Source organism: Mya arenaria, chromosome 14 (genome assembly GCF_026914265.1).
Source record: "Mya arenaria isolate MELC-2E11 chromosome 14, ASM2691426v1".
Lineage (NCBI taxonomy): Eukaryota > Metazoa > Mollusca > Bivalvia > Myida > Myidae > Mya > Mya arenaria.
This window is the reverse complement of record NC_069135.1, coordinates 44188140-44213917: the sequence shown is the minus strand read 5'-3', so window position 1 is coordinate 44213917 and position 25778 is coordinate 44188140. Positions and strand designations below refer to the sequence as shown.

At 35.7% G+C, this 25778-nt stretch overlaps 1 protein-coding gene across 1 annotated transcript; it reads right to left on the bottom strand.

The window, feature by feature from the left end:
• Positions 1 to 463: 463 nt before the first annotated feature.
• LOC128217949 (V-type proton ATPase subunit S1-like) lies at positions 464 to 17441 on the bottom strand. The gene is made up of 9 exons (XM_052925422.1): positions 17285 to 17441; positions 14678 to 14804; positions 13429 to 13506; positions 9241 to 9460; positions 8762 to 8844; positions 6454 to 6740; positions 3526 to 3570; positions 1803 to 2055; positions 464 to 1231 (listed from the first exon to the last, which is right to left on the bottom strand). Exons 1-9 carry the CDS (start codon positions 17392 to 17394, stop codon positions 983 to 985), a joined length of 1452 nt encoding a protein of 483 aa, XP_052781382.1. The 5' UTR covers positions 17395 to 17441; the 3' UTR covers positions 464 to 982.
• Between the last annotated feature and the right edge of the window lie 8337 nt (positions 17442 to 25778).

Sequence of the window (25778 nt, the reverse complement as noted above, 5' to 3'; positions counted from 1 at the left end):
AAACAGTTATAGTAGATTAGAACTACACAGTAAATGTATATATTCCTTTTATTATATTTACGTTGCCCCTAATTTACTCAGCTGAACCCTGTTGACTCGAACTCACTTAGCTCGAACTCCTCGTTGGCTCGAACTGGATGTAATGGACCGATTTATTAATACTAAATGTAAGCATTCCCGCTTAGCTCGATGTATTTTTGCCGTTCTTGGGAGATCAAGCCAACGAGGTTGGACTGGATGCGTTCTTTCATACAAACAGCTTACACTTCCAGAGCTCATCGTTTAATGTTTGTCTAGTTTTTTGGTGAACCGGCTCATAGACCTTGGCCAAGACTATGTGATTATTTTTCATATTGTGAAAAGTTGACGACGACAACACACGCCATGCACAGTATATATATATATATATATATGTTTCTGGTATATTTTCTTATTAAAGGATGTAAAAAGGAAAAGACGTAGGTCAAAGTTGGTATTTATTTTTAATTCCCCGCCACGGAGTGGGGAGGGGATTATAGGAATGCACTTCGCCCGTCTGTCAGTCTGTCCGTCAATATATAACTGAAATTTTCTAATTCCATATTCGAATCTGATTTACGGTAATTTGAATCGTTCCTGGAGTTACATTCTTTGAAAATATTTTGCTACCGCTTTGTTTCACATTAACCCCTTTGAGACAACCCCCGGATAAAAATAGTGAATCATGATGCCACAACAACATGTGTACATCGAGTACATATAAATGACTGAATTCTTTATATAATTTTTATTGGATAAGTTTGCCAACATATGATATACAAGCAAATAGAATGTTCAATTTGAGTACTTACTATTGATACAGAATACAAGCCGACGTTCAATCATGTGAACAAAGAATCAATGTAACAGCAAAATCTGCATGTATGTATATTTTCATAGTATGTTCGGTAGTTAATTCAAAGAAGATGCGTCATGTCTCGTATTAACATCCTTTCATCATTTGCTACTCATTAACAGTGACGGTGATGGTTTTTGCCTTGGGGTCGTCAAATCTGTCCATGGTTGTGATGTTTGCGATCATAGTGAGTCCGTAGAACAAGATTAGTATGAGGAAGAGCGTAGAGATGATCCCCATCCAGATCGGGACAGTGAAGAATTCCACGCACTCCCAGACATCCGTAGAGAATGGGATAGATGTGTTAGTGAAATCACGCCCGCCTAATCCCTTACTGGTGTTGAAAGAAACTTCAATCTGGAAAAAAACACAAATCACGTTAATATACGAAAAATTTTGTGATGCACAAAATGCCTCCACAAGTGTCTTTTTCATTTTATAAAAGAAATTGTCAAAGCTTTCATACATTATACCAAGCTAAAATGTTACAGCATTGTATACACAGTACTGGTCCATGGGGTAAACAATTTTATAAGCTAAGAGCGATTATGTAAGATCCTAACTGAATTCATTATCCATTCATTTTAACATGTTACTTCTTGATTTCTGAAAGTAATGTTGTTCTGATTAGTCATGGTGGAAAAACACAACCGGTTATGCATCTTTCTTCAGTATTTATTACTAAAAGGAAGAATAAAGTATATTGCATGTATGACTATGGTCAACATAATCTAAACCCCTGATTTATAAGGATTCTGACAATGATCGAAATTGTAAAAAGTCTCGGTTTTTTTCATATGTTTATATATTCAAGTTGATAGTCATAGGGTTCATTCTTGTTCAAGAAAACTGCATTTTGATGACTGCTCTGGTAACGATTACAGTCAACTATTGACCATAATGCCTACATCAACTACCGTGGTCGTACCTGGAAGCGTGTCATAGTGAGTGTGATCTTTTCCACATCACTGGGGTACACAGTTGCGTTGCTTGTGAAGTTGCGAACGCTTGGTTTAGTATACAGACGAGCACAGTGAAAACAGAATCCCCTGATCGACTCTATGTTGTAGTCAACGTCCATTCCAGTAAGCGTCACACCTTCGGAACTGGGCGTGAGGTCCACGGTGCCCCTGGTCGACTTCCACTGGGAGCCCATGTTGTCAGTCTGCTTTATCGTAAACCTGAAAACAATCTCATGCAGGTTAACTGTACCAAGCTATATGAAAACAAGTTCCACACATAGAAAGTACCATTCTTTTTCCATATTATTTCTATGTGTTTGACATCAGGTTGCACGGACATCACAGTGGTGACTGCGACTTCCTGGAAAATGTCTAATTTCGGTATGGCTTACATGAGTAGCAAGATGTAAACCCAGTTATTTGCAGGTTATTGCACCTGCATTGTTGATGGATGTTGAGCCATTCCAGAGGATAGTGACACATACATATGTTTGTAACAAATGTGTGTTATAATGCATAGGTCAATGTTTGACAATTCAAAAAATATGAAGAAAAAATCTTGACTCGAATGCTATTTTAAATGACATTATATAGGAGATATTTTTCTCTTAAATTACTGAAATTGAAAAATGCACCCATATATTAAGTCGTCAAGCAATGAACAAAACGGTGCAGAAAGTTTACAATTCTATGCATCCTTTTATTGGTGCAGCTTCATGAAAACAGTTCATGTATAAAAGGTCCATGTATGACGTGCCAAATGCAACGAGTGCAAATCGTTACTACGACTCCATTAAAGAACAGCTAAACACGTTTTTCTAACAAAACATAACTCACATGTATGAGGCAATAATTCCGCTGGATTATGTAGAAAAATATGTTACCTTTAATGAAAACCTTATAATATGAACACAGCCAAGTCTTTTACCAGAACAGAATTACCAACCACGCGTTTTTTGCAGATTTTGCTAATCGTTTTTCCTTACCGTAGACGTTATCTTTTCGATCCACTTTTCACTATGACTCGCGATATAAACATATCGCATTGATTTCAATGACTTGCCCCGCGTCCAAACCCTATAAGCGGCATCGCAAAGTGTATCTAAATTTCGATTGCTCTCGTTAAACTTGTGTGAATGTGACTTAATAATGTATGAAATACAATGCAGCGTATAATCATATTATATTTATTATTGGTGGTTAAAAATCGCTAGTGACTTTAAAGGGAAATTTCAACATGAAAATTAGGCTTTAAGGCCTTCAACCATGTTCTGTGAACTTTGAATGCGTGTCTGACCCTAGTCACTTTCAATAGTAATTTTCCGAAAATCTTTAATTAGTAACATATACACAACAAATCCCATTTGAACAAACACTGCGGAATGATAACTTTTTTATGTAAGTTAAATTCAATTTTGTTTTATTAGTTTTTATTTAAAAAGTTATCATTCCGCAGAGTGTATGTTGACACTTACAAAAACGTACAATAACCTCTGCTCTTCCAACAAAGACGTGTGAAAAACTACGGAGCTACTAATGCAAATTCTTCCTACAGGCATGAAAGCCCTTTCGCAGGTATATAATTATAATAATTATTTAGGTATCAATAACTAATTTACAAAAATGCTTTCATAAAGACTCAATATTGCAGCGACCCAGATTGTTGAAAATATATGTGTAGCAACTTACCGTAAATTTGCTGTCCCATTCGAATTGTCAAAAGTCATGTTGATTCTGTAAACATGAAAAATCATTATAATTTATGTATAGAAGTTCTCTGTAATCAAACTTTTTAAGAAATAAACAAGAGCTGTCACAGTATGTGACGAATGCCCCCGAATGTGACATTGACCTACGAACAAGGCCAGTAGATGAAAAGTTGATCTTGCCTTTATGTGTCAAATACAAATGGCAAGTTATTTTAAATTTCCTCTGAACATAAAAAATACCACCCATACTTGACAACCTACACTGTTATGTCCTTATATTCAGAATTCCCTTGTGAATAAACACTTAGTGTATCTTTCACCTTAGAGGTAGGGACATGGGTCTTGCACAGGACACGTCGTCTTCGTATGTGGAACACATGTAGCAAGTTATTTTAAAATCTGTCCTTACAAGGGAAAGTTACAGCCGGGACACGACAACCTATACCCTATGTCCTTGTATGCAGCACTCCATTGTGAATAAACACTAAGTGTGACCTTGACCTTTGAGGTAGGGACACGGGTCTTGCACGCGACACGTTGTCTTGGTATGTGAAACACATGTGGCAAGTTATTTTAAAATCAATCCATACAAGAGAAAGTTACACCACGGACAGGACAACCTATACTCTATGTCCTTATATGCAGCACTCCATTGTGAATAAACACTAAGTGTGACCTTGACCTTTGAGGTAGGGACACGGGTTTTGCACGCGACACGTCATCTTGGTATATGGAACACATGTGGCAAGTTATTTTAAAATCTGTCCATACAAGGGAAAGTTACAGCCCGGACACGACAACCTATACTCTATGTCCTTATATGCAGCACTCCATTGTAAATAAACACTAAGTGTCACCTTGACCTTTGAGGTAGGGACACGGGTCTTGTACGCGACACATCGTCTTGGTATGTGGAACACATGTGGCAAGTTATTTTAAAATCTGTCCATACAAGAGAAAGTAACAGCCCGGACACGACAATCTATACTATATGTCCTTATATGCAGCACTCCATTGTGAATAAACACTAAGTGTGACCTTGACCTTTGAGGTAGGGACATGGGTCTTGCACGCGACACATCGTCTTGGTTTGTGGTACACATGTGGCAAGTTATTTTAAAATCTGTCCATACAAGGGAAAGTTACAGCCCAGATACGACAACCTATACTCTATGCTTATATGCAGCACTCCATTGTGAATAAACACTAAGTGTGACCTTGACCTTTGAGGTAGGGACATGGGTCTTGCACGCGACACGTCATCTTGGTTTGTGGTACACATGTGGCAAGTTATTTTAAAATCTGTCCATACAAGGGAAAGTTACAGCCCGGACACGACAACCTATACTCTATGCTTATATGCAGCACTCCATGGTGAATAAACACTAAGTGTGACCTTGACCTTTGAGGTAGGGACACAGGTTTTGCACGCGACACGTCATCTTGGTATATGGAACACATGTGGCAAGTTATTTTAAAATCTGTCCATACAAGGGAAAGTTACAGCCCGGACACGACAACCTATACTCTATGTCCTTATATGCAGCACTCCATTGTAAATAAACACTAAGTGTGACCTTGACCTTTGAGGTAGGGACACGGGTCTTGCACGCGACACATCGTCTTCGTATGTGGAACACATGTGGCAAGTTATTTTAAAATCTGTCCATACAAGAGAAAGTAACAGCCCGGACACGACAACCTATACTATATGTCCTTATATGCAGCACTCCATTGTGAATAAACACTAAGTGTGACCTTGACCTTTGAGGTAGGGACACGGGTCTTGCACGCGACACATCGTCTTGGTATGTGGAACACATGTGGCAAGTTATTTTAAAATCTGTCCATACAAGAGAAAGTTACAGCCCGGACACGACAACCTATACTCTATGTCCTTATATGCAGCACTCCATTGTGAATAAACACTAAGTGTGACCTTGACCTTTGAGGTAGGGACACAGGTTTTGCACGCAACACGTCGTCTTGGTATGTGGAACACATTTGGCAAGTTATTTTAAAATCTGTCCATACAAGGGAAAGTTACAGCCTGGACACGACAACCTATACTCTATGTCCTTATATGCAGCACTCCATTGTGAATAAACACTAAGTGTGACCTTGACCTTTGAGGTAGGGACATGGGTCTTGCACGCGACACGTCATCTTGGTATGTGGTACACATGTGGCAAGTTATTTTAAAATCTGTCCATACAAGGGAAAGTTACAGCCCGGACACGACAACCTATACTCTATGCTTATATGCAGCACTCCATGGTGAATAAACACTAAGTGTGACCTTGACCTTTGAGGTAGGGACACGGGTTTTGCACGCGACACGTCGTCTTGGTATGTGGTACACATGTGGCAAGTTATTTTAAAATCTGTCCATACAAGAGAAAGTTATAGCCCGGACACGACAACCTATACTCTATGTCCTTATATGCAGCACTCCATTGTGAATAAACACTAAGTGTGACCTTGACCTTTGAGGTAGGGACACGGGTCTTGCACGCCACACGTCGTCTTGGTATGTGGAACACATGTGGCAAGTTATTTTAAAATCTGTCCATACAAGGGAAAGTTACAGAGCCGGACGGACGGACGGACGGACAGACGGACGGTGCGATTTTAATATGCCCACCTTCGGGGGCATAAAAAGTTGACACACTATTGCAAGTCATAAAAAGTCAACTTCACCCAATAAAGCTACAAATCTGGAAATCTTGTTAGAGGGATCGCACCAAGTACTAATTACAACTTGTTTCACCATTGTTGCACACTAGATAGAATAAAACTTTTATATTTTCAAAGAGTCATGCACCCAACACCCAACACTTTCAATGAACTTATTAATATAAAAAAAACAACAACACATTATTGCCCAGACTTTTTTCGAGAGAATTACCTGAGAGCGTTGTAGTCTCCGTGAGGGGTTGCTACACAGTCTAATGAACCATTGATCGTGTCATTACACTGTTCCACTGTGATATTTGGTGTTTTGAAGTTCCACTGGTAGGTCTCTAAACGAGGTTTTCCAGCGCCGATGGCTTTACGAGTGATAGTCAAGTTCACATACTGGAGATACATGAGAACGTTCTGCACATTGTAGAACGTGCCATTGTATGTCGTGTTGTCTGCAGCATCTTCTGCGGCCAGCAGCTGACGTCCACTGTGGACTGCTTCCTCTGACACCTGTACAGGTAATATTGATTTTATTTCACAGTGATAAATAGGTCATATGTACCTCAGCTTTCTTTAACTTGACAAACATATAAAATCTACCTAACTATACAGGGCCATTTCCCATTCCAGGGTGATAAAAAAGTATCAAACATTTTATAAAGGCCCATAAGCTGCAGTATTGAGGAAATCAAATACATGTATAATACATTTCCCAAACAAATTGGAATTTTGTCATAGCGAAAATTGTCACCATTCAAATGTAAACGTTTTACAGATTAAGTGAAAATACTTTTGAATGTATTATTTATCTTTTTTCTGGACAATTTTGCGTAGATGGTAAGAAGCATTTAAGAGGCCTTATGTAACCAGCAATTTATTATTACCCAAATATATATATAAATAAGCTGACTGAACCTGAGACTGTGGCTTAAAGCTCTGCTTAGGGATATAACTTAGGATCCTCAGATTCAGGATTACATGTATATATGTTAGATGTTCAGCTATCAAAACATAAACTATACATGTATTACAATTCCAGGTACACAACAAACAATGAACAGTTCTGTCATTGTCATCAGAGTTGGTGATATAGTTAGGACCAGAGGGGAAATGGAATATGTACATTAAGAACCGCTGCTGCAGTCTTCTATTTTAAACAAATAACTTGGAAAGTTTTGCTTATCATCAGAACCTTTGAGAGGAACTTTGACTTAAATATAAAGTTAAAAATCTAAGCAAGTGATTTTAGCAATTCAACATCATAATAAAACACCTTAGTTTGTGTACAAAGGGACCTTCTTCCAATTTTTGACATACTGAAACATTCCAGGGGGGGGGGGGGGGGGGGGGGGGGTGTGCACAGGCCACACCTGTTTTATACCAGCCTCACTTGTGCTAGTTTTTTTTTAATACAAGACTTATTGAAGACATAGCTACAGTCAAACCTGGTTGAACGGTCACCTGCTTTAAATGGCCACCTGCCTTAACGGGCCACTCCTAATTCCCCCCCTTACGTTTTTACTATATAATGTACGTGCATTAAGCGGCCAACTGTCTAACGCGGCCACGGCCACTAATTTTTGTCCCCATGAAGCCATATAAACACTAATTAGCGGCCACTAATCCCTTGTCACTGACACTTCCGCTTATAAAGTTTTCCAATACACAGCTTTAATTGCGTATAGAAGTTTACGGAAAAGAACGACGGCCTCGGGTATCTCCGTCATCCAATGAAAATGAATATTGCATCACACGATTGCCATGCGTGTTTACTCATCGAGAAATCATGTTTATTACATGTCGGCGAATGTTTTGATGAGAAATGACACAATTAATGACACAATTTATAAGATAATAAAATAATTACGAAGATAATTATGAAATACCGACCAAAACACCGCTTTTTATGAATTCACAGTTTGCATTGTCATTCGAAGGCGTGAAACGAGTTACGATTTTTATGCACCTCAATATTATTTTTCAAAGTGCATGGATTTATATTTCTACGAACGGATATTTACAATGCATTGTTCTTGATATTTTTTACCTTTGATTACGGCTGAAACTAAGACTAATCGAAAGTGTTTGACTGTAAAAGAACGTGTCGAGTTTATAAAGTTATTAGAAAATGGCCGTAGTGCCAGAAGTGTTGCCAAGGAATTTAACTGTGGAAGGACTCAAATCAATTTCTTACTTAAGCGTAAGCGTGAAATGTGTAGACTGATATGTGGTGTGTTTTGTTTATGCCTTGTGTCAACATTTATCTATTGTATTTTATTTATAAATTTGAAATAAATTTATTTTATCTATACAAATATATTTGTATTCAACCTTCTTCAATAATATTGACACAGATGTTACTGATTTTGGTGTGAGGTGGTGGTTAAGTTACATACTCCATCTCTAAATAAAGCTTAAGGCGGAAATGTCAAACCTGGTTTAAGTGGCCATCTGTCTTAAGCAGCCACTTTGATCATTTTCCAAGGGTGGCCACTTAATACAGGTTTGACTGTATGTAGCATGTAGAGTACCTGCGAGGCCTCTGCGGTGTAGACGGCGCTGTACTGCAGACCTCGACGGCTCAGGTGGTGTAGACACTTACCGATATCCTCATCTGGAAACATTTAAGTAAACACAAGGTATAAAAATCCCATCTTTATTCTGTTGCCCTTTGAACAGGTATTAAAAGTTGGACACATATCATTATTGATTATCAGAAATTAAAGTCAATATACTGGTATCTATTCAAAGAGAACATTTTGTTATTGCTAGCAATCTTTAATAATCAAAATTGATTGTCTTCAATTTCAGAAGCAAATGCTCACTTTTCTGGCTTAATTCCTACCATTTGTTATATGCATGCCAAGTGTTATCACTTTTAGTACACATTTATAATAAGATGATTTTCGTACTTATTGGTCTCAAATGTGATACCTTTATAAAGAACAATAAACAATTCATTGTCAAATATTGAGCCAATATTGCATATGTACTTATAAACTAAACATACCATTCATTTTGAATTCAGAGAACTCATCTTTGCCAGAGATTGGTTTCAAACTGATTATGATGAGGTACTGTGTCCCTGGCTTCAGGTCCATGTTCTCCAGGTCAGTGGGGCTGTCAACTGTGACTCGCTCTCCAGTGAAGGAGGTGGAAAGTTTCTGAACGGCAGATGTAGGTGAGGCAATCTCAGGGAGGTGAACAGAGAAGTTCTCATCCATTGCAGCCTAGTAAAACAAACAATAGTTATATCATATTTAAAGTTATGTTGCCCTTACGAAAAAAAAAAAAGTAATTATTTTTTTTAAATATAATTTTTAGTGTACTTACCTGGTAGTATTTGAACTAATGTCAAGACCCATATAAATCATCCGCATAGTATTAATGATTTAAAAAGTATAACACATATGTGGTTATTAGATGTGAAACTTGTTTAATAAATTTGATAAATTTTAACTTGATTGTAATTTACACTATTTGGCCTCTTCACCTCTTTCTTTTACTTAAAACTTGAGAAATTAGTAAAAATGTGTTATACTGTAGCTGCAAAGGATTGATATACTATTTAGATCAATTCATATTCTCTCAAAGGCCAAAACTTTGAGATTTAAATTTTACTTAAACGGTTGAAGTTATATCCAACTTCATGGCATTAGGGTAATAGCGAATGTTTACCCTTTACATTATTGTATGCACCTTTTGACATTAGGGTAATAGCGAATGTTTACCCTTTACATTATTGAATGCACCTTTTGACATTAGGGTAATCGCAAATGTTTACCCTTGTGAAGTGAATGTATATCTTCACATTTCTAAATGCACCCCCAAGACTCGAGTTTAAAAGTGTATGTATACCTTAACATTCCTGAATGCACCCCCAAGATGTGAGTGTAAAAGTCAACAAATTCCTTCACATTCCTGATGCACCCCCAAGATGCGAGTTTAAGAGTGAATGTATACCTTCACATTCCTGAATTCACCCTAAGAATTGAGTGTAAAAGTGAATGTATATCTTCACATATCTGAATGCACCCCCAAGACTCGAGTTTAAAATGAATGTATACCTCAACATTCCTGAATGCACCCCAAAGATGTGAGTGTAAAAGTCAATGTATACCTTCACATTCCTGATGCACCCCCAAGATGTGAGTGTAGAAGTGAATGTATACCTTCACATTCCTGAATGCACCCCCAAGATGTGAGTTTAAAAGTTAATGTATACCTTCACTTTCCTGAATGCACGCCCAAGATGTGAGTTTAAAAGTTAATGTTAATTACGCTAAACAAGCACAAAACCAGAAACACACTTGCAAGTTTTATTGGAGCTAAATCTCTACAAAGAAGAGTTCCTCTAAGCACAGATAACTCTGATTGAAAACAAGGATAACTCTTACAAAAACATTAAATAAGTAATACAGAGTATTGTCCCTTATTACAAATCAATCTTAACATTAATTATATTTTCTTTTCTTGTTTTTAAACATTTACATCTGTCTTTTATTATGAATTACAAAAGTTAATTTAGAGCACACACACATAATAGAAAATGTCATACTTAAACAAAAGTTTACTAGTTTTAAAAAAATGACAAATGTTGTTCATTACATACATTGACATGAAACAGATAATTAAACTTATTATTCATGAGACTATTCCTGTTCAATATACTATACATTTGCATATGCACAAAATCATCAAAACAAAACAAAATAAGATGAAATAAAACAATTATGAGTAAAGTGCAGGTTCATATTAATTAAACACACAAAAACAACAACAACAAACCACAATATTAATTATTCACTTGTCATTTCCAATTTTTTAATTTTTTTTTAATTAATGTAATTCAACTTTACATTACAAACTTCATAATTTCCTCATTCATTTTTCCACTTTGTAGCACACTAAGAAGTTCACCACTATGTGCACCTTGTTTAGTCATCACATTGGCAAGCTGTAAGGACCCTGGGACCCAGTGGATGTTCTTCACCTCCCCGCGCTGCAGCTCCTGCTGAATGGCAGCAATGTCTATTCTTAGACGCTTATCCCCCACAAGTTTGGTAGAAGAAACAGCTTCTAGTGAATAATTAATATTGTGGTTTGTTGTTGTTGTTTTTGTGTGTTTAATTAATATGAACCTGCACTTTACTCATAATTGTTTTATTTCATCTTATTTTGTTTTCCCATGCACCTGCATCACATAGTAACGCTTTGAGCCTTTTGGTTGGTGGATGGGCAAACTGTCTGTGTAGTTTTAACAGCTGCTTCTGACTGTCTTGCAAAGTGACGAAGACATTCTCCACCGGTATGCTCTCAGCTTTGTCAATTGGAATACAGTAGTGTCCAGATGAAGTTAAATTCAGAGACAAGTCTTTGCCAAAAACCGTTGCCGTGTCATTCTCAAGGTCCAATTTAACACCTGCTGTCTTCATGGCTGACCTAGATAACAACAATGGAATATCCGAATCAACAACATCAGTTTTAATTGTCACTGTCTTGCCAGCCATTTCTGCCGGAATGCTGTACTCTCCCTTTGACATCAGTTTTGTACCACCACCAAACTTGAATAACCTGTGACCCTCACATGTTTCAACTTTCCGTCTGTCCGATTCATCAAGTGAATTTAGATAGTCCTTAAGCCACATTTCTCCACACACAGTACTACTACAGGCACTGTCTAATACCGCACACTTTCTCGCATCAATTCCTAGCTGTGTCACTGCGTCTTGCTTGTAACCAGTGAACAAAACCACATTTTCTTCTTCTGTGACATGAACTTTGGCAAGGTTCTCCCAACTGTCGGGGCACTCTGATACCAGGTGACGAAATGAACCACAGGATCTACACACAAGAGGCCGGCCATCCGATCCAACAGGATTTATTTTCTTGTTTACCACACTAGTGTCATTAGCTTTTCCGCGACTGAAACTTGATCGGTTGTAACCTTGACCCTGTTTGCCACCACGTTTTCCACCAAATTTTGGCTGGTACCTCGGTTTAGCCCGAACATATCCAGCAGCTAACAATGCCTCTTCATTTTCAGCCAAAAATGTTGGTTCCAATTTTATACCACTCGTGCTAGTCAAAGACCCTACTGACCCTTCTACAACTTCACCCTTGAATTTTTTGAGAGATTTCTTCGCTTGTTCATACAAATTTGCTCTGTCTTCATAATTCATTCCAGTCAACACAAGCATTTTTTCTTCCTTTGTTATGTTTGCTTTTCTTAGTAACTTGAAGGCTAAAATTTCTGGAGGTAGGACCATTTTCTTTTTCTCAACTTTCTTGTATTTCGAATCAAACTGGGCTATGTAGTCTGATATGGATTGGCCTTCAATTCTGTGATAGTCTTCAAATTCTTCAAACTTTTCTAAACTGTCACTAAGATCATCTTTAGCTAAATGTTTGTCCAAAAAAACTAGTAAAATGTCAAGACCATCATCTTTCTTGAGGTCTTCTAGCTTGACTTGGTCAAATACCTTTTCTCTAATATGTTGTTCATGGTTTTCAGGCAACGATAAGGCAATCACAACTCCTTGCTTTTCTTTCACCAATTCTGTGACTTCCCGCCAAGCCAAAAGTTCCTGTTTGTACAATTCATAGCTCTTCCCATTTGTTAAACTGGGTGGATTTATCTTTGTTGCCATTGTTTACACTCTTTTCTTGGGCAACCACGCTCTGCTACCACTGTTAATTACGCTAAACAAGCACAAAACCAGAAACACACTTGCAAGTTTTATCGGAGCTAAATCTCTACAAAGAAGAGTTCCTCTAAGCACAGATAACTCTGATTGAAAACAAGGATAACTCTTACAAAAACATTAAATAAGTAATACAGAGTATTGTCCCTTATTACAAATCAATCTTAACAGTTAATGTATACCTTCACATTTCTGAATGCACCCCCAAGATGTGAGTGGAAAAGTGAATGTATACCTTCACATTCCTGATGCACCCCCAAGATGTGAGTGTAGAAGTGAATGTATACCTTCACATTCCTGAATGCACCCCCAAGACTTGAGTGTATAAGTCAATGTATACCTCCACATTTCTGAATGCACCCCCAAGACTTGAGTGTAAAAGTAAATGTATACCTTCACTGAATGCACCACCAAGATGTGAGTGTAAAAGTGAATGTATACCTTCACATTCCTGAATGTACCACCAAGATGTGAGTGTAAAAATGAATGTATACCTTCACATTCCTGAATGCACCACCATCACTGTTAGGGTTGTAGACATCGGCATGCTTTGTAAAATCTTCAACACTTAGCTAAAATATAAAGCATGTCAGTCAGAGTTAGCCAAAAGTATTTTAAATGTGATCAGAACAAGGAGTTGCAGTAAAAAAAATAAAAAATACAAGTATTTTATGTACAAAGGTTTTATAGTATCATGAAAACTACCAGTATGTGTGTTATAATCAGACAATGGAGCATAAATCATAACCCTGCAACTAAATGGGCATTATAAGCATGAGTTTATGTGCACACTTTACATAATGTAAGATTTTTTTTGCCAGGATTCAATATTTAATGAAAACTCAGAATAGAAAATATGGCATGAAAATACAACGACCTTATGCTAAAGAGGATTAAAATAAATAGACTGGTTAACTATTTAGTAAATGATGTAGGTAAATGGTTTAATTATGTTAACTGTGCATAAATCCTGGTAACCATTATCAATAGGGATCCTTCCTTTGTAGTGTTTCAACCTGCCTACCCAGTAATATGTTCCTAGGCCTAATTGTTCATTGGTTATTGACCTTAATCTTTGACCCACTGACTTCAAATCTGCTGCTCTTCACCAACCTGCCTACCATGTTTGAAGTATTGGGGACAATGTTTTACAAATATTGATTGGCAACGGATATTCAGCTCATGGTCAACACTTCGGTCAACACTTTGACGTTTTACCAACTGACCTAAAAACCAACACTGTTCATCTACTGGCCATGAACAACCTGCCTACCAATTTTGACGTCCTTGGGCCCCAGTGTTCTTTAGTCACTGATTTGAAACACATTTTTAGCTCAAGGCATTCACAACCTTGACCTTTGACCTACTGATCTCATAATTGTTAGTCTTTATATGCTGGTCATGACCATCCTGCCCACCAATACTTATATGAAAAGCCAAGTCTCCGGGCATCAGCATTCTTCAGTAAATGATTGGAAACAGATTTTCAGCTCAATGTCATCACTACCTCCACCTTTAATCTGCTAACCACAAAATCAGTAGGGTTCACAGGCTGGTCATGACCAACCTGCAACCTGTTGCTTCTTTTACACATTTGCCTGAATAGTTCAGCTCCTGATCAAATACAATGAAATTGCTATTCAAACTCATGCTTAAAAACAATTGAATCGTGATTCGAGCTATGAAAAAAACTTGATGAATACTGAAGAAACAATCCTTATACAGTAATCAAAAAGAGCTGACCTTGTTCTGAACGAACACAATAAGGGACTGGGCAGGGTCGGTAGTCAGGGGTGTCAGGTAGTTGTCCAGGAAATGGTCGGCCTGGATAGTCTCCCCTGCGTAGCTTGGAGACAGACCACTCAGAGGCCTAAAATGGAAGCAATTCAACAAAAAATGGACATAAATGTAAGGTTATTTAGTTATTGAAAGTTTGTTTTTATGCTTTACTTTCTTGAATAAATACTTTTTTTGTTCTAAATAGGTTATATTATAAAGGAGCTCAGATGCTATAACCGACATTATATATGATATGCTATACCTTGTTTTTGGTTTAATACAGCCATCACATTTTTCTGTATTACACATGTGTTATATAACATTAACATGGCTCTATTTCTATTTGTCAGAAAAAATATCACTTCGTATGTTTGTAAACAAGTTCATTGGAAAAACAATTGTTTAATTGGCAATATTCTAGCAAGTCATATGTTTATTTTTCATTTTGTATATATATGATGAAGATTCATTTGAATACAGTTGTATATTTTCCATCTAAACCTGAAGATGAAAGCTTGTTTTTCATCTTGGTTTCCTGATAAACACCTTTAAAGATCTTCAGTACTTCATGTGTGTAAACAGAAAATGCTGTCATGAAATTATGAAGTCATGTTTTAAAAGAATGCAAATTTCATTAAATGTTTAGTGTTTTTGCTGTTATTCTAACTGGATATCATCTTATTATGCATTCTTCTTATAAACAGAATCAAAAGGCTCAGATGTGTCTGTGTATTTGAATTATTCTGGGTACTACATTTCTCCAATGCAAGTAGCATTGGAAATTGTATTGCTTCCTGGTATTTGGTTCATCACTAGAGTTGGGGAAACAGGTTGGTTGTTTTTGCTATTTTTAACTAGACATCAGTTAAAAATACACTATTTCCTTAAACTTGTCCAGAAAATGTGTTAGTAAGCTAGCCAAACGCTCAGTTACTTACATCTTTCCTGAACTTGCTGAATTAAATTTTGTATTACAGTGGTCGAAATTAGCACAAGCCCGCAAGCCCTGCACTTGTAAAATGCTTTTCGGGCTTGCTCATATTCTTGGTTTGTAAATCTGAACAGTTTTGACATTTTTTTAACAACTACTTTGAAAGTTTTAGATGTAGTAACTTCCACTCTGCATGAAACATGATATTATTTTCAGGTAAATTTTCTCTCAATGATTTTTATTGAAATGTCACATTATTACTATTCAAACAATATCAAAGGACTTAAAAGCTGAATGACCAGGGCTCTCACTAGGCTGAAAATTTTGGGAGAAGTGACTTCTCCCTTCAGTCAATTTATGGAGAAGTGGGGAGACTTTAGGGAGAAGTGATACTTTTCGTAACAACCGATACAAAAAGTATGAAATACCACACACCTTAGTTTATAATCACATTCAAATTGATTGCTATAACTATATAAAATAATGTATCATTTTTGGCTCAGCAAAAGTGTATTTGTCAATGTCGCATAGTTTATCTCCAAATAGCATCTAAAATAAAATAAAAAACCAAGACAGCTAAGGATTTGAAACAATCACAATGACCATAGAAATAAACTGCCAATATAGTAGGATAGTGGGGGGGACCAAATGACTGTCCTTGATGAAAACTTTACCAATATTATACATAATGGGAGGTTGAGAAAGTAATTAAATCAACTCGGAAAATTGTTCTGACAAAATGGCGATCTCGCTTTTTTTTTTAACGTCAAAAACAGGAGAAAATACTGGAAGTAAACTCTACATAAAGCAAAAAAATATATATATTTTTGTCTTTAAAAATCAATTTTTTATCATGAACATTTCACTTAAACCAATAAAATATTGGTCTTTTAAAGGGAAAATAAACTAATGTTAAATTTTTTCCTTATTCACAGGCGACTATACAGCTTTTTCTTTTCACTGTAAAATTTCCCAATTACCGCATTTTCACGACGCAAAATTTCCCAAAATGTCTAGGGTCTTTTTCCCAAAATGGGCAGAAAAAGCCCTGCAGTCAATTGTAACCTACCCCCCCCCCCCCCCCCCAGGGGTATACCGGAGATAGCCGGGGAAATGGGCTGTGTTTTAACCTTTCAGGTGGCCCGCAGTGCTGGGTGGAGGCGGTGGTTTTGTCTTCGCTTTAAATATAGCGGTGAATGGGCCTTACCTAGGGTCCCTGGGGTGCGGGGGCATTTGGCGGGGATTTTACCATATGTTCGTCCCCGCAGGACGAGATTTTAGCCGGGGTTGGCTGGACCGAAAGTAAAAGTCCCCGCTATTCCCCGGACCTGGGGCAGCGTGGTTACAATTGACTGGTGCACTATTTAGAGTTTCATTTAGAGTTTTATGAAACATATAAGTGGAAAAACAGAAAGGTCTTGGCTAAAAATAATTAATGTGTAACTTTGTGTTTTTATTTATCAATGAAGTTATAAGTTTTGTGGAGTAACAGTTGAAGAATACTCGACTTTTGGCGTTAAGGGAACAAAAAGAATATCCAAATGTTAAAAAACATCACTAAACGCGCATTATCTTATCATTGACATTGTTTGTGACTAGTCCAAAACAGCAATAATACTGTAGTTGAAAAATGAACTTGCCTGTTTGGAGACCATATCAGTGCCGGAGTTTTATCTGTATTGACCAGCATAAAAAACGTAAATAAAACACCGAAAATGAGCATTTGTGACATTTTGACATTAGGTATCATATGAGCGTTGGTAGATCAATTATATTTCCTGTTCCGGTGGTTAAATTTTTCACTCGGAGCACCTCGGCTATTTTCCATTGAAAACAAGGTCAGACACAACTAAATAAATTTTCTATACTGGGTGAGTACCTAAATCGGAACACTTTCGGCACTATGTCTGAAATATTTTCAGTAAGACTTGCACCACGACTACAAAATTTTCCATCAGCATTCTAGGGTTCAAGACAAATTGATTGATATATACAGTATGGCATTTTTCAAGATACTATCAATCTGCATGAAAAGTATTTTATTAACCGTACAAACAGGCATCTGGATCATTGTTTGTCACTTAAATGTTGTTTAAAACCATTTTGGGTACATACAATGAGATAAACAACACATCTGAAGATATTTAGTGTCTTTCATATACAAATATATATATATATATATATATATATATATATATATATATATATATATATATATATATATATATATATATATATATATATATATATCTCTTTTTTTGGTTTTAAACAACATTTAAGTGACAAACAATGATCCAGATGCCTGTGACCGTACAGTCTAGGACGGCCATTTTTGTTGTCAGAGTACCTAAATATGGAACAGTATTAATTAATTATTTATTTTTATGTATTCTTTCAAAATTATTGCTACATGTTTGGTTTTGGTAAATTAATATATATTTTTTTTATTTCCAGCTTGGACTTTGTCAATTCTTTCAGTAAAATTTGACGATTTAAGTAAAACAAAAACAGGCTGTATCAGTATGCTGTGATTGTGGCAAGCATGTAGTCATTCCTCCGCTTGCTATGTATTGACATTTGAACATGAAGAACTTGGAATGATTGCAGTATTTGAAAAAAATACCACAGAATCATATTCTTTGGAACTTGTATCTAAAGCAGGCATTTTTATTGATTAAAATCGTAAATAAATTGATCGCGATCGGAAAAACGCTTTTATAATGGTTCCATATTTAGGTACTGTTCCGATTTAGGTACTCACCCAGTACAGCATATTCTATTCTATAGTAAATTGACCAATCTGGGATAAAAAATAATTTGTTCGCCAATTTTACCATATTGATCAGATGCTCATGCTCTCGATTAAAATTTTGCTGCAAAGTAATGTAGCAAACTACGGTGAATACGGCAAGAAAAGGTGTATACATATACACATGAAGAGTCAAAAGGAGTGAATATACTTTCAAAGCAGTTTTTAGACTATCTGCGCATGCGCGCAGGTAGTCTTAAGACCGCAAACTCCAAAGAACTACTTCTATTCATGTCGTTTTAACCCAGTTTTTTGTCTCAATGCGCTCTATGTTTAGCAGAATGACGACGATATCATAAAAATAGATTAGTTGTATTGCGGTCCGAGTATGAGTTCTTGCTTGTTCGGCTATTTCCGCGCTGTATTTCTGTATCCCGGTGTTTTATTTTTAGCAGGATATAACTATTTTTAGATCGTTATATTTATCAAATTAATGGGTAAAAATAATGGAGGCTTTGGTAGGAAGGTAACATACTGATATTCACTCTGAGTTTAGCCCAAGATGTTCTAGAAATTATTACCGACCGCAAGTGTCCCATCGCCTGCAGGGTTTGTTATTATAACCTGGTGTGACCCTGAAGCACGCTTATTTGTAATGGTGTATTTTTTATATTACTTTTATGAGATAAGAAACAAAAATGATTGTCTGAAAGTCAAAATAGTTGTATCTCAGGTTTCGCGTTGCTAATGCTTCAAATACTATGATATGCCTGCTATACAAAATTTTATTCATTCTATGATTTTAGGCGTATACTTTTCTAAAACTAGTAAGATGTTTTCATTTTGCGTAATATCTTCGTTCCGGTGTATTCTTGCCATTGTTTTGGACATAAGGCTTTCAATTTATTCTAACACACATTCCCTGATACGACAGTGAGTCATGCATACGTTTAATGAAGCAAAGTAGTTCGGATTTAACCTTAAAAACATCTAAATTGTGCGAAGCCTTCATAACAGCACTAGTATTATTTCTTCACAGATCTTTACGTAACACATAAATAACATTTGTTTATCAATCAAACTTGAAAAAGCTCAAACATATTCCAATTCTTAGAACAGAAAATTTCCGATAATCTAAAAAAAGTTTCAACTACATAAACTGACAGATTTTTTAAAAATAGTTTCTACATACATTAACTGACCACATGTTTGTCCTCACCGCGGGAAAACGACCCATCTGATAAGCTCTGCATTTTGATAGGAATTATTTAATTATTTCTAAAGGTGCTCGTAAAAATAAAATCATTTTCCTTATTAAACATTTAAAACATGTATGTTCGTAAAACTTGCCTTACGTATGATATCTAATCAAAGCACCGAAAAACCTTTAGAATCGATCGAAAGGGGCATGCATTGTAACTTTAGATACATGGGGTTAGGTCGACTGAAGTGATACGCTGTGCATTGTGAATGGAATTATTGCTGAAGTTGTTTGTAAAAAAATGATTTTCCTTCAACAAAACGTGTATGTTCATAAAAGGAAATGATGTATATGATGTATTGTACTTTCCTATCGTATGATATCTAATCAAAGAAACGAAAAACCTTTAGAAACGATTGAAGGGGCGTGCATTGTAACATTAAATACATGCGGAAGGGGTATTCCGACGATTGAAGTGACATTTACATAAACAAATTGACACAAGACGCCATAAAATAGATATAGATATGTTTGTTTCCTCGCCCAGTGTGGGCACAAGCGCTCCTGGCACTCGGCACATTTTCACTTTTATCTATGTGCCCTTCACCCTTTCCCAAAGTTCAAATAAAATTTGCAACTCTCACATATTTGCCCGCATACAGTCTTTCAGCGCTTCGCGCTTTGATTATATTTCTAGTATTCAAAGTAATAACGAACTCCCATGACGTCGTTGCTGGAGGTGTGCGTTGAGCAGGTATGTCAACTATAATTGGCAAACATTGAGACACATTTGTACTTTTAGTCTAGTCCGTGTTTACGTTTGAAATATCGTGTGTGTCTGTACTCCTAATGAACTCTATTAGATTGTGTCTGTACTCCTGTTGAACTCTATTGACACTGGATCAGGAAATAACGTTACTGAGTACAATTTTTGATTTTAAAGTTTATATATATTTCAACACACTACTCGCATGTTTCCACATAGTGGCATAGGGCTATGGACAGAAACAAAACATTTGTAAGATATATGAAGAAAATGAGTGCATGCATGCATTAATTTCATTATTGGCTCGTTATCCAAGCACTAAATGAGTAGACGCTCATTTACAGGTGGGTGATGATGCAGCTACATACAGGTGGGTGATGATGCAGCTACATACAGGTGGGTGATGATGCAGCTACATACAGGTGGGTGATGATGCAGCTACATACAGTGGGTTATGATGCAGCTACATACAGGTGGGTTATGATGCAGCTACATACAGGTGGGTGATGATGCAGCTACATACAGGTGGGTTATGATGCAGCTACATACAGGTGGGTGATGATGCAGCTACATACAGGTGGGTGATGATGCAGCTACATACAGGTGGGTGATGATGCAGCTACATACAGGTGGGTGATGATGCAGCTACATACAGGTGGGTGATGATGCAGCTACATACAGGTGGGTGATGATGCAGCTACATATCCTAAAAGATTTCATTACTACCATGGCGACAAAATGTCCCTAATGTGACCCGGGAAGGTAATGTGACCCGGGAAGGTGAAATCAACTTAGTACATCAGAGATATGGAGACCAAAGACTGTGTTTTGCTTTACCGGCGTACGTGCTATTCGACGCTATAAATATACCGCCCTTTAATTGTATTTGCTATTCGGTGCCATTTGTTTAATGCACCCGATCACCAATGACGTAAATTATTGATACCTTGTGATCCCATATTAGTTTTGTGTCATTTGAGAGGATTTAACATGAAGAAAACGATGGTAAATCTGTACGTCATGTTTTATTTGTCTTAAAAGATTTCTAAATAGGCCATGTCAAGTCCAAATGAAATGAGTTGAAATGAAGGATGCAATAACTTTATCAATTATGTATTTTTTGGCCCTTTATTTCAGCAACCAATACTCTTTCAAATGATGTTATTTAATCAATGTAAACATTATCGCCAATGGCGCGATAAATTGACAAGCTCTATTGTACATAGAGTACCTTAATTTAAGTTTTAAAAAGTATCATTATCTAGTATCAATATAGGTATACAATATATTTAAATTGTATAACCTTTTAGTATAAGTGCGAGTTTATAGTATTTTGTTCATTGAATTGCGTTTCTACGTCGAAATGACATTTTGATAAGACGGCCATTGTCTTATCACAGACCAGGTGCAATCGGAGTAGAAAACTTGATGATAACACGGTGGGTCAAACCGTGATCCTTTCTTTTAAGACTTGCAGACGAAATACCACGTCGCAGTTATGGCTAGCCTCGTTGTTTTTAATTTTGAGTTGTCTTTATGTATCTCAAGCACGGCGACAAAGCATAAGAATATGATTTTCGAACATTTTGATGGACATCAAACTGGTAAACATCATGATATGAAAACAGTTCATCATTAGCGGGAGAAGCGGCGATATAACTTTATTACGTTTACCTGAAGTTCCTGTCCGGCAGGCAACCGTCAGAGAGGATGAGTAGAACGGAATACCAGAACGTACCCATGTACGAGCTTTATCGAAACATCAACCTCTCACCAAACCCTTTTATCATCGTTCCCGACGAGGACGACGAGGAAGACAGCGATGACGACACCGTATTCAAATTTCCTCCGCCTGCCAAATACCGCCAAGGTAAACAAACATATATTTCTTAGATGTAAAGTTCATTTAAATGGGAAAAATATTCATAATGCTTACCGGGTGAAAATATGTCCAACCAGAGGGTGTTTTTTACGTTTTCGCCGCGACATTCGGTACCAATGCAGGCATACGTAACGAGTATTCCCCTGGACCACTGTGACCACATATTAAATCAACAATAAAAAAACGTAGCAACAGTAGCAAGAAAACAGTATATGTCAAACAATACAAAAACATAACAGTAGCTAGCAAAACAGTCAATGTCAAACACAATAATATCAAGCGACAAACATATCAGCAAATATACAAACATATACATGACAAGCCACATATATCAAGTAAACAGAAAACATAATTAACACAAACTACACACATATACTGTCAGCGAGATCAAACATGTAATAGCATTCTTATATTACTCATAGCGCAAATATGTAAAATTCAAAACGATATAAGTATAAAAAACACTAAAAATGAAAAAGGGTGTGAACATTTTTTTCTTAATTTAACGATGTTTTCATTTGTAAAACAAAATACAGAATGAAGATAAATAAAAAAAGAAAAATAATAAAGAATATTTGCGATCGCGCCAAAAATAAGGATAACCATTTTAAACCCAACTTTATTCAATAAAACTTGTTACTCTACCAAGAAAAGCAGTCCCAAAACAAAATTCAAAACCAAGAAAAATTGGCGAAGAAGAAAAAGTGGAACGTTCATTCAAATAATAAAGCTATTTTTTTCTATACAGAGAATGTAGGTATGGGTAATAGGCAATCTCATTTAAATCATACCGTGACGTTCAACTTCATAGCGTAACGTCGTAAAGAGTTAATTGGGGTTCTGAATTTAATGAGATTAGGTAATGTATAAGCAACATACTGAACATTCACTTGGGCCATAGTCCAGTCATACATGGGTGGATCAGGCTAGTTTTCTAAAAACAACGTGATCAAGTCAATATCTTTTTTTATGTAACGAATCTCAGGACAATTGTTTAATAAAATGATTTACTCTTTGATATCATTATTGTAAAAAAAATGTAAAAAAAAAACAGTCGGAGACCGGGTTCGAACCGGTGTCGCCAAAATTGCAGTCCAGTGTTGTATCCACTGTGCTACGAAGGCTTACCCCGTCTCTCTTAGTCTTACAATGTAATTTCCATTTAGCACTTCTCATAATCCAGTCATGCATGGGGGTATTTGGCTGGTTTAAGAAAGGATCCGAGCTCTCATGGATTTATTGCTACTGTATAAGTTTAATTAAGATACAATAACAACTAAAGCAATTGTTTACGAGGGACCATCCCGGTCATATGCTCTTGATTCTGGCCCTTGGCCAGTAGAGCCAAAAACAAGAACTAAAGGCGGGGATGTGTGGAGCCGTTCAGGCAAACTTATAACTAATTGAAGTATAACGTTATAAATGGATGTCTGGGTACAGCATTAGTGGTGGTATAGACAAAAAGGGCTGGAGAGAGCCCTTGTCCAATGAACCTGATCTATTCAAGAAATATCAATATAACAACACAAACTGATTGTTAAAATTACGATAAAAACTGGGATAAGAATGAGTATCACAAATACCGTTTGATATTTTAGCACGGTTTTTGCAAAGGTGTTACCACATTAAGACAAACGCAGATCTATATCTATATATATATATATATATATATATATATATATATATATATATATATATATATATATATATATATATCCTAGTTTGACATTACATTAATGACAGACAGTCAGAGTTGTTTATTGTCGTAAACATGTAAATAACATTTTTGTTGACAAAACATGATATGCCAAATAAAAATTATTATGGTCACAATGATATGATACATGCAAAATAAGAAGGAAAAGAAAGAAAAAATAAACACAGATAAAGCATAATATAGGCTATTATTTTTATACAAATGGTAAATATCTAAATTAAAAAGTGAATGCTTAATATATGCAATACAAGGATAATGGAGGGATTTGGGAGGCTAATGTCATATATTACTATATATAGACTAGATCATATTATTGATCACAGAATTTCTTAAAAGAAATGCTTGGTTTATGAATTTTCTTAGATTTCTTATTTCGACTATATTTTGCGATTTCAGTAATTTAACAAATTTGTACATACTTGGGTTTCTAATATAGATTTATAATATTGTTTATTATCAACTCCTTTCTGATATTGTTATACACAGGGTATATTATGACAAAGTGGTATTCGTCTTCGATCTATATCGTTAGAGTTACACAAAATAGGATTACGATCAGCCCTTTCAATTCTATTACGGCCATATCATCCTGTTTCAATATGTAATTTATGTGACGACAATCTTAGCTTAGACAACGCCATTCTTTTTTTTCTTTTTTTTTTTTTGGGGGGGGGGGGTAAAACATCTAGATAAAATTCAATTCCAAAGTGTTCCTTAAGGTATTTATAAGTACATAAGGTATTACCTTTGTTAACATTTCAAACCATGATTGTTTAAATACACCGAGCACTCTATTTTTAAACACAATATGAAAACTTTTCAAATTAACAGAGTTTAGGTTTAACCACACATAAGAAAAAAAAATAGTTATTTAACAAAGTTTTTACATTATTAGCCCAATTATTACGGTTGGCAAGACTGCCTGACATATCATTTTATAGCTTATTTATAATAATATTATCTGAAGAAATAGTCTTACACCAAAATTTTATAATTCTACCATATCTATTTATATATGATGGGTATCTACCTATTTCCCCATAAACGGCCATATTGCATGGGTTTGTTTTAACCCCATTTATATTTTTGCAAAACTTTAAGTGAATACTCTCAATTTCTTTTGATTTGGAAAACCCCGTCACTTCAGATCCATAATTCAACGTGGCACTTACAAAAGCGTCAAACAATTGGCAAAGAACGTTAGGTTTGAAATGATAATATTTAGTATTATTAATTAAGTACATTTAGTGCCTTAAGAACCTTCTCTGCAATGGTTTCTTGGTTCAAAACAAAAGATCCAGTAATGTTAAAAACAGTACCAAATTAAAATTATCATATCATTATTTAATATGTACATTTTTTTTTAAAACATTTTAATTATCAACAAATGTTATTGTTTAATTAGCAAATATGTAAATGCAATATATCTTAAAAATATAACAACTTATCATCAAATATAAATGCAAATATCTTAAAAAATTTACAACTTACCTTCAAATATACATTCAAATATCTTAAAAAATATAACAACTTACATTCAAATATCTTAAAAATATAACAACTTACATTCAAATATCTTAAAAATATTACAACTTACCTTCAAATATACATTCAAATATCTTAAAAAATATAACAACTTACATTCAAATATCTTAAAAATATTACAACTTACCTTCAAATATACATTCAAATATCTTAGAAAATATAACAACTTACATTCAAATATCTTAAAAATATAACAACATACCTTCAAATATAAATACAAATGTCTTAAAATATTACAACTTACCTTCAAATATACATTCAAATATCTTAGAAA